Source organism: Neophocaena asiaeorientalis, unplaced genomic scaffold, assembly GCF_003031525.2.
Source record: "Neophocaena asiaeorientalis asiaeorientalis breed wild unplaced genomic scaffold, Neophocaena_asiaeorientalis_V1.1 scaffold24, whole genome shotgun sequence".
In the NCBI taxonomy this organism is placed as follows: domain Eukaryota; kingdom Metazoa; phylum Chordata; class Mammalia; order Artiodactyla; family Phocoenidae; genus Neophocaena; species Neophocaena asiaeorientalis.
In genome coordinates, this window is record NW_020185317.1 from 923,562 (window position 1) to 936,848 (window position 13,287).

A 13,287-nucleotide genomic window follows, 5' to 3' on the forward strand; every position below is an offset into this window, starting at 1 on the left:
AAAAATATAATTCTGGGACCAAAGAGTAAATAGAAAAAAATGCACTTGAAAACTTTGATTGAAGTTATTAATATTCTTACAGAAACATGTAGAAGTCAGAAGTATTTGCTCGATAAATTTTCCTAAGTGAGCACACCTGTGTACCTAGCAGCCAGGTCAAGGCATAGAATGTCATCAATAGCCCAGAAACCACGCTGTGTCCCCTTCTAATCACTATAACCCATCCCCCAAGGTAATCACTGTCCTGACTTTCAACACTAGAGATGAGTGTTGCCTGTTTCAGAACGTCATATAAGAGGAATCGCATGGCCTGTGCTCTTTTTTGTCTGGTATCTTGCACTTCACATTGTGAAATTTACATTGTTTTGCACAGTGCAAAGCAATGGTTTATTCACTTTCATTGTTAAGTCGCATTCCCTGTGCTCATTATTGTTGGGCAAGTGTAAAAGCAAATCTCCCAATCCAGGAGTTTTCTCCACAAAGTGGTAGAGAAAGAAAACAGGTTTTTATTGAATAATTATTAAACCAGAATGTGATCCGCATCGACCGGCAATCCACTAAGAGACTGCAAAGACAGAAATCTTCTCCTGACTTTACCAACTGAGTTAGCAAACTGGCTTCATCCAGAGGAAAAGCAAATGTCTTATCTTTATGACAAGAGGTAGTTTTGCAATGAGGAGCCAGGTGCCCATGAAGATGGCTCTCAGGTCTTTGAGAAGGACATTCCTGGGTCATAAAGTTGACAGAAAGCCTGCCTAGTTTTCACAAGAATTCATACACATTTCAAAGAGACGAGAAAGTATGTATAATTTTAACTTTTCAAACGTAAATTCTCTAAGAAGAAGGAGGAGAGGGAAATCTCTTTTTAACATTTTCAGTGTAAAAAAAGTAAACCTCTTGTTTTTATTTGTCCTTTCACTATACCACAAATTATTCATTCACTCTACTGTTGAGGACATTTGGGTGGCTTCCAGTTTAGGGCTATTATGAATTTTTGCTGTCTTGTACACTCTTGTACGTGGGTATTGTATGTACACATGTATGGTAGGTATATATACAGGAACACAATTGATGATCACAGGGTATGCATATTTTCCATTGTAATAAATATCGCCAGGCTTCCCTGGGGGCGCAATGGCTAAGAATCCACCTGCCAATGCAGGGGACATGGGTTCAAGCCATGGTCCGGGAAGATCCCACATGCCGCGTAGCAACTAAGCCCGTGCGCCACAACTATTGAGCCTGCGCTCTAGAGCCCGTGAGTCACAACTACTGAAGCCCACACACCTAGAGCCCATGCTCTGCAACAAGAGAAGCCAACGCAATGAGAAGCTTGTGCACCGCCACGAAGAGTAGCTCCTGCTCACCGCCAACTAGAGAAAAGCCTCCGCGCAGCAACGAAGACCCAATGCAGCCAAAAAAAAAAAAAGAAAATAAATTAATTTCAAAAAATATGATTAATAAATATTGCCAAACAGTATTCCAAAGTGGCTACAGCAAGGGAGACTCTTTTAGGAGTCCTGCTTAATCTTCCTTTTTTTTTTTTTTTTTTTTTTAAGTAAATAGTAAGAAGCTAGCTGTCATTCAGAAATTAAAGATAGAGTTCTCATAGAAATCGTTTTTTGTCAATCATTGATAAACATCAGGTAACCTGTTAAATATGTATAATTTTTACTTGTCAATCATACCTCAATAAAGCTGGGGGAAAAAACAAAAAAAATTAGGTAACCCGTGTTCTCTGGGCAACTATTGAATTATAGCTATAACAAAGGCATAGAAAGCATGTGACTATACACCAGAGTACTAAATTGTTTGAGAATCTTAATATTGGTCTAAAATTATCTCTAATTTCCTTTTACTCAGAGATAAAAATATTTCATTTTTTTGGTCTTCTGATAGTTATTATTCGTAATAATTATTATTTAATAATACCAAACATATGTTATAACTAAATTTATGTTATAAGTACTATGGTATGTACTATGAAATAGCCATAATAATCGGGATCATCTTTTATAAAATTTTTAATGCATCAGAATTTATTATAGCAAAATAAATAACTAGCAAAAAAATAAGCACAGAAACAAAAATCTGACTAGAATATAGCTTTGTTACAGGAACCAAACTGAAATCAGTCTCTGTCTCTGTCTCTCTCTCTCAATAATACATGTAAGATCACACATGCCGGTGCATACAGAGTTTTTTCTTTTCCTTCTACTTCTGTCAAGATGATTTTCCCATGTTATTAAATACTCTTCTGAAATATAATTTTTAGTAGCTGTACAATATATCTTTTAGTGAATGCACTATAATTTTCTTTATAATTTTCTTACTGTAAGACTTTCAAGTAGTGTCCAGCTTTTGTATTATGAATAACACTGCAATAAATATAAATGTCCACATTTGATTATTTCCTTTGGCTGAATCCCAAAATTAGGACACAGTTGTTCATTTCTTTCAGACTCCTGATATAAATTCCTTTCCTGTAAGGTTATTCAAATGTACAGTTCCATCAGAGGAGCATGACTGTCTTACAACACTGTGCCGCACATCAGCATTGAAAATAATTTATCCTCTTTTATACTGTAACAGATTATTAAAATATATTTTAATTGACATTTTAATAAAATATTTTAAATACTTGCTTTTTAAGTATTTAGAAATATTTAAACTATTTATTTAAAAATAAATATATTTTTATTGGCATTTAATGAAAATGAACTTGAATTTCTAGTATGATTGACCCTTATAATTTTCCTTTCTATCTTCCTCTCTACAAGAGGAAGTTTGTCTTAAAGTGCAGAAATTATTTAATTCTAGAGAGACCAAATTTGAGTCACCCTATATTAATTGTACTGTTACACGAGAGAAATTAAATGCCAAGTGTGAAAAGACCATCTATTAGCATAAAAATGGGGACAGGAATTGTATGATTATTTTGAATTTTCAAAGAATTCAACTGTATCTCAGCAACTAGCTTCAAGGACTTCTCTACCAAGCCTTTTTCAGAGTTCTCAATTAGAAATAAAATATATCAATTTGTTGTAATTCTTTCTATGGGAATGCTGCCAGGGGATAAAATAGTTAAAGAAATAGGGAGGTAAGGAAGAAACTAGAGCAGGGATGATCTACAGCTTAGGATATCAGTCTGGAAATAACCAAGATATGGTTATACTGCTAGATATTTTTTTTTTCTAGGCACATTAAGAAACACCAATGTAATTTTGTTTAATCATAAACTATGCTAATTTTCCCTTTAGATACTTTATCCTTTAGATAATTTAGGTCATTAATCTATATAAATCATTAGCTTACTACAAATGTTTTCAGCTAACTTTATTTCTGTTATAACTAGTATAACCTATGTAATAAAAGTATTTTTAAAACTTTTGTCTCAGTTGTAGTTTACCCCTCATGAGATAATTAGTGAAAATGCTTAAAGTGCTATATTCATGTTAAGAATTATTATGAATACAGATCACACATGTTAGCACTTACTAGGAAGTTGTTAGTTGCAACTATAGTGATTATTCACATTTCTGTGTCTTGTCTATGTGGTAAATAAAAACGTAGTTTATCAAGTTTTGTGATTTCTCTGGTTTTTATGGATTTATGAGCAGAGTAGCACACTACTAAACTTAATGTTAATTTAATAAAGGAGCTATTAACTTTAGTCTGTTCATTTAATATATAATATAGAACATTTGGAAGTGTTTATGGAATAAAGAAATCCAGTTTTACCCCAAGAAATGTTTTATAGTTAGAAATAGTCCAAAAACTGTTAAATGTAATAGATTAATATACTGTGCATTGACTTTTTTCCAAAAGGAAGATTAAGTTTTTTAAAAAATCAGTCAACAGTAAAAATGCAATTCTACTGAGATGCTTCTACATTGTGTAGCTCTCAAATTGGTGCCCCCAGTTAATAAGGATCCTTGATTTGTTTGGGGAGTAATTGACCAGAAAGCTTATTAGAAGAGCACACATCTAAATGGTTTATAATAGGTTTCCCCAAGAGCATTTTTTCTTAAAGGATAATGCATTTTTATTTATTTACTTTTCTTTCTGTTGACCCTTAGGCTTCAAATTCTCAAGGATCACTTCACTTACTCCCTTTATGTTAACGTCTGCCGATCCCTCTTTGAAAAGGATAAACTACTCTTTTCCTTTTGTCTAACTGTAAATCTGATGATACATGAGCGTTTGGTCAGTATTGTTTTAATTTGTAGGGATAAAAATATTAACGTGAATTCATTAATTTATGAACTTGTGTGGGAATATATATAAAAGGATTGTAAATAGTTAATTATAGTTAAGGCATCACAACTAGATTGAATTTCACAGAGGTGAAAAATAAGCAGAGTTCATTATATAACTATTACTACTTAAATTTTTGTATGTTTTAGTTTAAAATAGTTTCTATCAGAATCTCATATAAGTATGCATATAAATTAAATATATTGATATATGTACTCCAAGTAATAGTATAAATGGCCGTATTTTTAGAAACTTTTGCAAGTTCGTCAAATCTAACCATTGGGCTTAACGATACCATTCATTAATTTTTGCTATGTTTCAAATCTATTAAAATATAGGAAGCACTTTAAGACTAGAAGAGAGGTGTATAAATTCACTATTTTATATTATGTGTTTAAGATTTATTGATTTCATATGGCAATGTATTAGTTGAATTCTGAAGGAGTAGAAGCTTTATTTTTGCATTTCTTGCAAAAATTTCGTAGCAGTACCTCATTATGTTTTATGGAAAATAATTGAAAACATAACAGATTGATTGCCTCTCAACAATTTTTAGAGCCAATAAAACTCTAAGAAGTCATTTAGGAAAGCATATATTCAAAAAGAATAAATTCAGATTTCCATTTTTAGATCAGTAATTCTGGAGGAAAATTATCAAAAATACCTATCTAAAATGGGACTATTTTGAAAACTGGTTATAATGGATACACTGGTTTCTTATGAATAAATACTGAGCTATACCAGTAACTATAGACTTTTATGGGGACCATACCTAAAGCTTAAAAATCAAATAGTCAATTCTTTTTAAATGGTTGTAAGTGTACTATGTATATGATGGACTCATTTCTGACTCTTCATTCTACTTTGTTTTCCAAAGATTAATAAAGCTGAGTGGAGATTTCTGCTAACTGGTGGCATTGGACTGGATAATCCTCATGCCAACCCTTGTACGTGGCTTCCTCAAAAATCTTGGGATGAAATATGTCGACTAGATGAGTTGCCTGCCTTCAAAACCATTCGTAGGGAGTTTATGCACTTAAAGGATGGGTGGAAAAAAGTATATGATAGTTTGGTATGTTTTTATCCCTCTTGCTTATTTCAGAGTTTTTAAATGGAGAAAATAATGTCAAACAATTTACTCTTATCTTTGAATAAAAACAAGATTTAAGTAAGCTGTAAACTGGTCAAATATTAAAATCAGTGCTTCGATTAAACTATCCCCACCTTCAAAATTGGTGGTCTGTTTGCACTTCTTTCAAATTCCTTGAAATATATAGAGATGCAAAAAAGCTGCATGGTCCTTAAAAGTACTCTTTTTGAATTTCCATGCCAGGTTTTTTATTTATTATCAACTTGTACTTTGGCAATCATAATGGCAGATGAGTTAAAATTTTATAAAACAGATATTGTTTAGATTTTCTGAATACAGGACACAAACTAATAAATATTTTTGTCATTTGATGAAAGGGAAAAGCTAATAGTTCTCAAATAATTTGCATGAGGCCCTATCTTGCTAATTGGAGATAGCTGACATTTACCATGATACTCAGTTTCCCTTCTAGAATACGTAGGAATTGTTGCCTTCCCTCACTTTTCTTTTAGTACAAGGGCTAATATTTTGATGATTCCCAGTTAATTTTTTCTATTGTTTCTACTCTCTGGACATTCTGCTTTCCTTGGGTTTAATATGCAACAGTTCTGTTGCAGGGGAGGGTGGAGGGGAAAAAGAGCCAGATGCGTGGAGAACACTTTTTCTTTGGTGACCTGTTTGTTGTATTATACATGATACTGAGATTGTGTCTACACCTGAATTTAAATATTTTGGGCTGGATCTCTTTTGGATCGCTCCTAGTTAGTAACAAAACTACATTTCCCAGAGGCAAATATGTCTTTGTGTATAGTTGATTCTAATTTAAATAGAAATTTCCCTATGATAAAGCATGGAGATTTCTGATCTGAGATACCACATAGCCTTCCTGAACGTTTCAAAGGTGCAGATGTCTTTTTTTCCATGTTTACTCCTCTTCCTGGAATCTTGATACCTTTCTTCTTGCATATTTTTAATAGCACTCTTTTGACTTCTTCTTTGATATACACATTCTCAAATATCCCTTTCTAAAAAAGGTACCAAAAATTCTTCAAAATAAGAAATAACACATATCCTTCTTCTGCAATAAATGTTTTTTTTATAAATAGATAATGAGAGTAGTTGGTAGGTTTTTAAAATGCCTTTGGAGAAATAATGGGGAAAATCTCATGCACATTTATTTTTTTAATAACAGGGATCATTTTGTGCTATCGATTAATATTCACATTGACATTAACCCGCTTAATTCATGTCTTAGTTTTGTTGTTTTTAGTGGCATTTAAAATTTTCTTTTTATATCTTACTTCATAACTTTGCCCAACCTAATAAAATTTACATTAGCATTCTTGATTTCATTTAGTCATTATATGTTTTCTGTAAAACTCGATTTAAAAGTCAAAATACTGTTTTGGGGGGGTTTTTTTTCTTTTAAATAGTCTTCCAAATAGCATTGAGTTATATCCACTGTCATTTTAGGAGCCACATCATGAGGTTTTTCCTGACGACTGGGAAGGTAAAGCGAGTGAGTTTCAAAGGATGCTTATCATTCGTTGCCTGAGACCGGACAAGGTAAATGTGGTCTTTGAAAGCAGCTCAGTGAGTCCAGTCCCTCCTCTCTCCACAGTCCAGCCAAACACGTGTTTCCTTATGTAATCGTGGGTCATGGGGGACGTAAAGGAGCCTGGGGGAAATTACCCCACTTCCTTCTAATGCAGCCATTTTTCAAAAAGTGTATATTTATTAAAACCACACTAAATTAGTAACTCACCAGATTGTATTTTATAGTTTTATTTATGTTATGATTCTTCCTTTTATTATATGCTTCCCCAATTCCTCACAATCTACTTCCTTTACATGCAGTAATCTCATTTTTATTCTTACTGTTTCGATGAAATTAGTCAATGTGGTTTACATGAAGCTGATTTACTAGACTTTCTGGCTCCTCAAATGCTATCCTGTACATGGTTTTTTGTTGGCTTTTGGAAAGCTAGTAGAATATTAAGATATTCATCACTGCTAACTACAAAGGAAAATGTCAATACTATTAATTTTCATTTCTTTAAATGATAAATTATATAACCAGTGAATCAGCTGACCTGTCATATCAACAGATTGCAGTACTCATTGACATCCTCATTTGTATTATTAAATTCCATTTAAAAAAACAACTGTTCACTTAATTGTAAAGACCCATACCCACAGAGATATCTACATACTCTGAGAAAATGTAGACGTTAGGAGTGTTGGAAAAATAAATTGAACAAAATATTCTAATTGTCCACTGTTACTGCTTGAGTAAAAGTATACATAATTATTTCAAAATTTACTGTATTCAGAATTTGAGTTGCTAAGGAATATAATACAATACTTCCATTCTAACAACAACAGAAAAAGCAGAGCTTAGGTGGTGAAAGCAGTGTATTTTTTTTTTTAAGTTTTTCTGCGCATCAGTGATAATATAGGGTAGCGGCATTCTTTCCTCTGTAAGCCATGGTCTGTTCGATGAACACATGTCATTCTTGCTTGACTTGGCGGTGTGGCCTTAGCCAGGGCCAAAGGTATCCGTTAGGCACAGGGCCTAGGGCCCATGACACTCTTAGGGGTTCATGAAAATGTTTTAATTTCTTTTAAAATGAGAAAATAAATCAGTCTGTATTATATTTGTAATTATACCAAAATAGTTGTAAAATACAATTTTTTATATTTATTTATGGAAGAAGGGACCCACGAAGTGCCAAGGGCCCCTGAACATCATAATGCTGCCCAGCTCTTAGATGCTGGAAGTACCTCCCGTTGTTGAGGATCATGATTAAACTGATGAAACATCTCCCCCTTGGTGGCCCTTTTAAAAATGAATTTTCACGGGAACTTTAGCGTTAAGCATCAGAAGTTTTCACTTCAACTGTTAAATATGGAAGAATATGAAATGCTTCAAACTCTTGCCTAATACGGCTTCTTCCTTTAAAACCTTTTATTAAAATTTTCAAAGGTTTTTACTTTGTTTTCTAAGCTAAAGACTGTTCTGCTAAATGACTCTGCATGTACCATTGACCTTCTCCCCTCGATATTTGATAAACAAAGAAGTTTCTGTTCATGTCTTATATTGTTTAATTAGAAGTGATTAATGAGCCGTTTCCTAATTGCAGCAGTTTCATCTATAAATACCTTTTCCCCAGTTTGTTTTTAAAAATTGGACATTTTAATCTGAAAATATGTTGAGCTACCAAACAGATCCAATATTACTTTCCATAGTCACTCTCTTTTTAAAGTGTATTTGAGGGAGCTGGGGAATTAGATACTCAAGCTGAGGAATTTTTGTTTGTATCTTTTTGTTTGTTTTTCAGTCACTTGAGGTTAAACTTAAGGTTTCATACTTCTCTTGCCTACTCGGCACAATACTTCAGCACCTTGTCTTATAACTTTTTCTTGTGTGTTTCCATATCTCCTTTAGAGTTTTTTTTTGGATTGGTGGATGAATGTAGACATTAACACCTACTCACCAGTATTTCTGGTTCTCCTCTCCTGAGTACACTCGAGGTGGGGGCATTGTGGCCATAAACCTTGCTTTGGCCAGTAAGATGTGAGCAGAAGTGTTAGGGCAGAAGCGTCTCACTACCAGTGTGAGATTCTCCAGGGCACTCCCCCCTGCCACCAAAACTGTGGAATCACATGTGGATATTTGAGTGCCATAAACAGGCTGCAGTGCTGAGCCAGCACAGGGAGAGTTTGTTGCCTGGACACGCAGATGACTTTGCTGGGACAAGAAATAAGCTTTTGTTAAGCCACTGAGATCTGGAAATCGTTTGCTACTACAGCATAATTCAATTTATCCTATGTGATTAACTAGTTGCCATTATCTATACTGTCACACCCATAATCCTTAATATAGAAATAACTATTAGTGTGCTCTTATATTACTAGCAACCTCAAATCCTTCAGTCTTGCTGTTGCCAGGTACTTTAATTTCTAGTGGTAAATCGTTGACGTTAGAATCTATATAGTTAAAATTAATATATGACTTATGCTTATAAAAGAATGATTTTCCGGGCTTCCCTGGTGGCGCAGTGGTTGAGAGTCTGCCTGCCAATGCGGGGGACGCGGGTTCGAGCCCTGGTCTGGGGGGATAATGGTATTAGCATGCCAGAGAAAGGAACAGTGCTATATGAGGCTAATAATTGGGCTAGTGCTACATAGATATTATTTCTTTGCCATCTCTAAGTCATGAGATATATATCACCCCTAGGAAAATCAGCAATTGTTTGATTTCTAGTTTACAGTATATGTTATTTGTCAGCACAATTTTTTCTGTCTCCTTTCTACTGCTCTCCCTTCAAAACCAACTCCGTCCCATGGTAAGAAGCCACAGATGCCAGGTTATCTAATGCTCTAGTTTGGAAAAATGTAAAAGATGCTCACTGAATCACCAGTAGGACAAATGAGATCGGTTTGCACCTTCCATAGAATTTAATAGTTTATAGTGTTTTATTGACAAAAGCATATCAGATGGATAAATATGGAGGTGTGGAATGTTTTGAGCCCATTTACAAAATGAAGAGCTTCTGGCAGCCGCAAGGCACAGGGATATTAGCTCGGTGCTTTGTGACAGCCTGGAGGGGTGGGATGGGGAGAGTGGGAGGGAGGGAGACGCAAGAGGGAAGACATATGGGAACATATGTATATGTATAGCTGATTCACTTTGTTATAAAGCAGAAACTAACACACCATTGTAAAGCAATTATACCCCAATAAAGATGTTTAAAAAAAAAAAAAAAATGAAGAGCTTCTGGCCACAGTCCTCTCCTTCTGGACAGTAAACAAAAAGCAAATTAATCAGCTTTCAATAAGAAACTTGTCAAATATAAGTTAATATGTTTCTCTGACCTCAGATAAATCCTATAGGAACTTGCAAGACACAGAAGAACATACATAGGTGACCACAAACTTCTTTTCTGCCTTTGGGAAGATGGCTGCCTAAATTAGTCTATAATTTTTGTTACCGACAGATTTTATTTTATAAACCTGATGCTGGCATAATCAGATTGCAGAAGCAAACCCAATTCCATCGCCTTCCAAACTGAATACTTGCACAGCTTCATTTACTTCAGGAGTTACTGTTCAGTCTTGGGAGCAAGCAGGTCTTATTCAGTTTTAACATTAAAAATGAAACAATGAAACTTGTGCCCACCCTCACGCAGGCACCCCTAACTGGGTTCTCTGGCGCTAACATTAAGAATCAGTTTCCACCAGCCATGTTTGCATGAGAGCTGTGGATGCTGCCAGCCTGAAACACTCACAGAAGAGGGGCCGTTTAGAGCTCAAACTTCCTAAAAGTAAAACCACGCACTTAAAAGCCACGTGCTTTCGTTGTGTTTGTAAAATTATAATTTAGTGAAGAAGTTAGCCTTGAGAGGAGAGAGGTTATTAAAAAACCATTTAGTTTTCCTTTGTTAATTGTTGTTGTTGTTTTTAATCTAGTGAGAAAAGACAGCCACAGGAAAAGAATAATAGGGAAAAGGGCAAGGACAAGGCCTGAGACAGGCAGTTAGGATATTTTTAGTTTTCTGCCATAAGCTTGATATCTGTGCCCATTCAAAATATCTGAAACATGAAATAACTTATCAAGAAATGAAACTTGATGTATAGATGAATTTATTATTCTGTAATTTTTGTTTAGAATTTCCGTAATTAGAATCCCACCTTCACAAAAGAGAGCATCCTAATTTATTCATTCATTTGTTCAGTAGATATCTATTGCATAGGAACAATATATGAGTAATCTTGTTAGGTGGATCCATGCCAGCGTGGCACTTATACGTGTGTCATTACCCTTCTATACCTTTCCATAGTTTTTAATTCTTTTTAATGACATACAGTTGATTTACAATATTGTGTTAATTTCTGGTGTACAGCAAAGTGATTCAGTTATATGTATGTGTATATGTGTATATATATATATATATGCATATATATATTCTTTTTCAGATTCTTTTCCATTATGGTTTATTACAGGGTATTCAGTGTAGTTCCCTGTGCTATACAGTAGGACTTTGTTGTTTATTTTTTATATAGTAGTGTGTATCTGCTAATCCCAAAGTCTTAATTTATCCCTCCCCCACCTCCTTTCCCCTTTGGTAACCGTAAGGTTGTTTTGTGTGTCTGTGAGTCTGTTTCACAGATAGGTCCATTTGTGTCACATTTTAGAGTCCACATATAAGTGATATCATATGGTATTTGTCTTTCTCTTTCTGACTTACTTCACTTAGTATGACAATCTCTGGGTCCATGCATGTTGCTGCAGATGGCATTATTTCATTCTTTTTTATGGCTGAATAGTATTGCATTGTGTATATATGCCACATCTCCTTTATCCCCTCATCTGTCCATGACATTTAGGTTGGTTCCCCATCTTGGCTATTTATACCTTTCCATATTTGAATGAATCTGTTGTGGAGGGATTAAAAAATTTAAGTACAGATATTTCTTCACTGTTTCTCAGCTCCAGACCCTCACACCCTCAGTCAGTCTGTCTCTCTTACTCTCTTACTCTCTTACTCTCTCTCTCTCTCTCTCTCTCTCTCTCTCACACACACACACACACACACACACATACACATACACATACACACATCCATACCAGGATTGACACTGTTTATAAAGTATTGTGACAAGTCAATGAGTTTTACTTACAAACCTTGTGTGGATAGAGGTTCTGGAGAATGCACTGTTAAAATTTGGCAATGTTTGTAACTTTCTCCAGAGGAGACCCCCTTTTTGAGATTCGTGGTATCTGCAAATTGCTCCTGCAATTCGCTTTAAGTTCGGAAAAGTGGGGTGGTGGAATTGCTGTCCTAATTTGGAGTGTTGTGTGTTACACACAATTCCATCCTCAGATATAAGTAGGTGTCCAGTCAGAGAGGTTCTGAAGCTTTCAAAAAATTCTTTGTGCTCTTGTCACTTCATTACTTCTCTTCCTGGGATGCTTCCATAATTTGTTAAGCTAGATACATTAAACATAGCTTTATTACTTGCTTGGCACACACCTAAGCCATCACCCAGAGATGAGTGGTGTAGACCCTTCATCAGAAAGAAGGAATGATGTACCTGAGGCTGTACCTCAGCCATACTGCTTTCTACAAGTCTGCTCCCACAGCAGTGCCTGACAGGGACCCCCAAGCCCCAAAGTTCTGCTCTTTCTCAAACACGCTCCCAGAAAATGCACGGGCGTATTATCAGAAAGTTTACACGACGTAGTTTCGCCTGTTTCTCGGGAGTATGGCTTCTCTTTCGCGGTGCTTTTCCTTTTCTTTCTTTTTTCAGCTGTATCGATCTTTCTTTGTGGTATAGGATTGTATATATCACACTAGAATTTCTACTTCTGAGTTGTGGACTTTGGAACATAGTCAAGTTTTACTTAAAACTTAAGTAAAGAATTAAGGTTTTTTTATATCCTTCATCTAGGATATGTTGAATACTCACTAAAAGGAAGAAAAATGCCTTTGAATTCTGGTGTCACTAACCACCCACCTTTTATTAATTCAATAATGTATAGTTTCTTTCTATCTAAAAGACAACTGTATGAAGTGATGCCTTTGACTCTTTACCAACGTTTATAAATACCAAAGCGAATGTGAGGTCCTTTGTCATAAGACACCTTTGAATGTGAAGTTTTAAGGTTTTAGGCAGATTTCGAATATTCCTTCAAACATATCCTTGTCCCTTTCTAGATTATTCCAATGCTGCAAGAATTTATAAACAACAGATTGGGACGTGCATTCATTGAACCACCCCCGTTTGATCTATCCAAGGCATTTGCGGATAGTAACTGCTGCGCACCACTGATTTTCGTGCTCTCTCCTGGAGCAGATCCCATGGCTGCCCTTCTAAAATTTGCCGATGACCAGGTACCTTAAACGTCTATTTTCTTTCCTGCTGACCTGCTTGTG

General features: G+C 35.1%; 1 protein-coding gene across 1 annotated transcript in view; it reads left to right on the top strand.

Moving 5' to 3' along the window:
• Nucleotides 1-13,287, top strand: part of DNAH7 (dynein axonemal heavy chain 7) — a 284,014-nt gene that overhangs the window by 232,149 nt on the left and 38,578 nt on the right. Inside the window, exons 55-58 of the mRNA XM_024733634.1 lie at nt 4,080-4,206; nt 5,135-5,329; nt 6,821-6,913; nt 13,069-13,245. Coding sequence (XP_024589402.1) covers nt 4,080-4,206; nt 5,135-5,329; nt 6,821-6,913; nt 13,069-13,245 — 592 coding nt within the window. The remainder of the gene's footprint in view (nt 1-4,079; nt 4,207-5,134; nt 5,330-6,820; nt 6,914-13,068; nt 13,246-13,287) is intronic.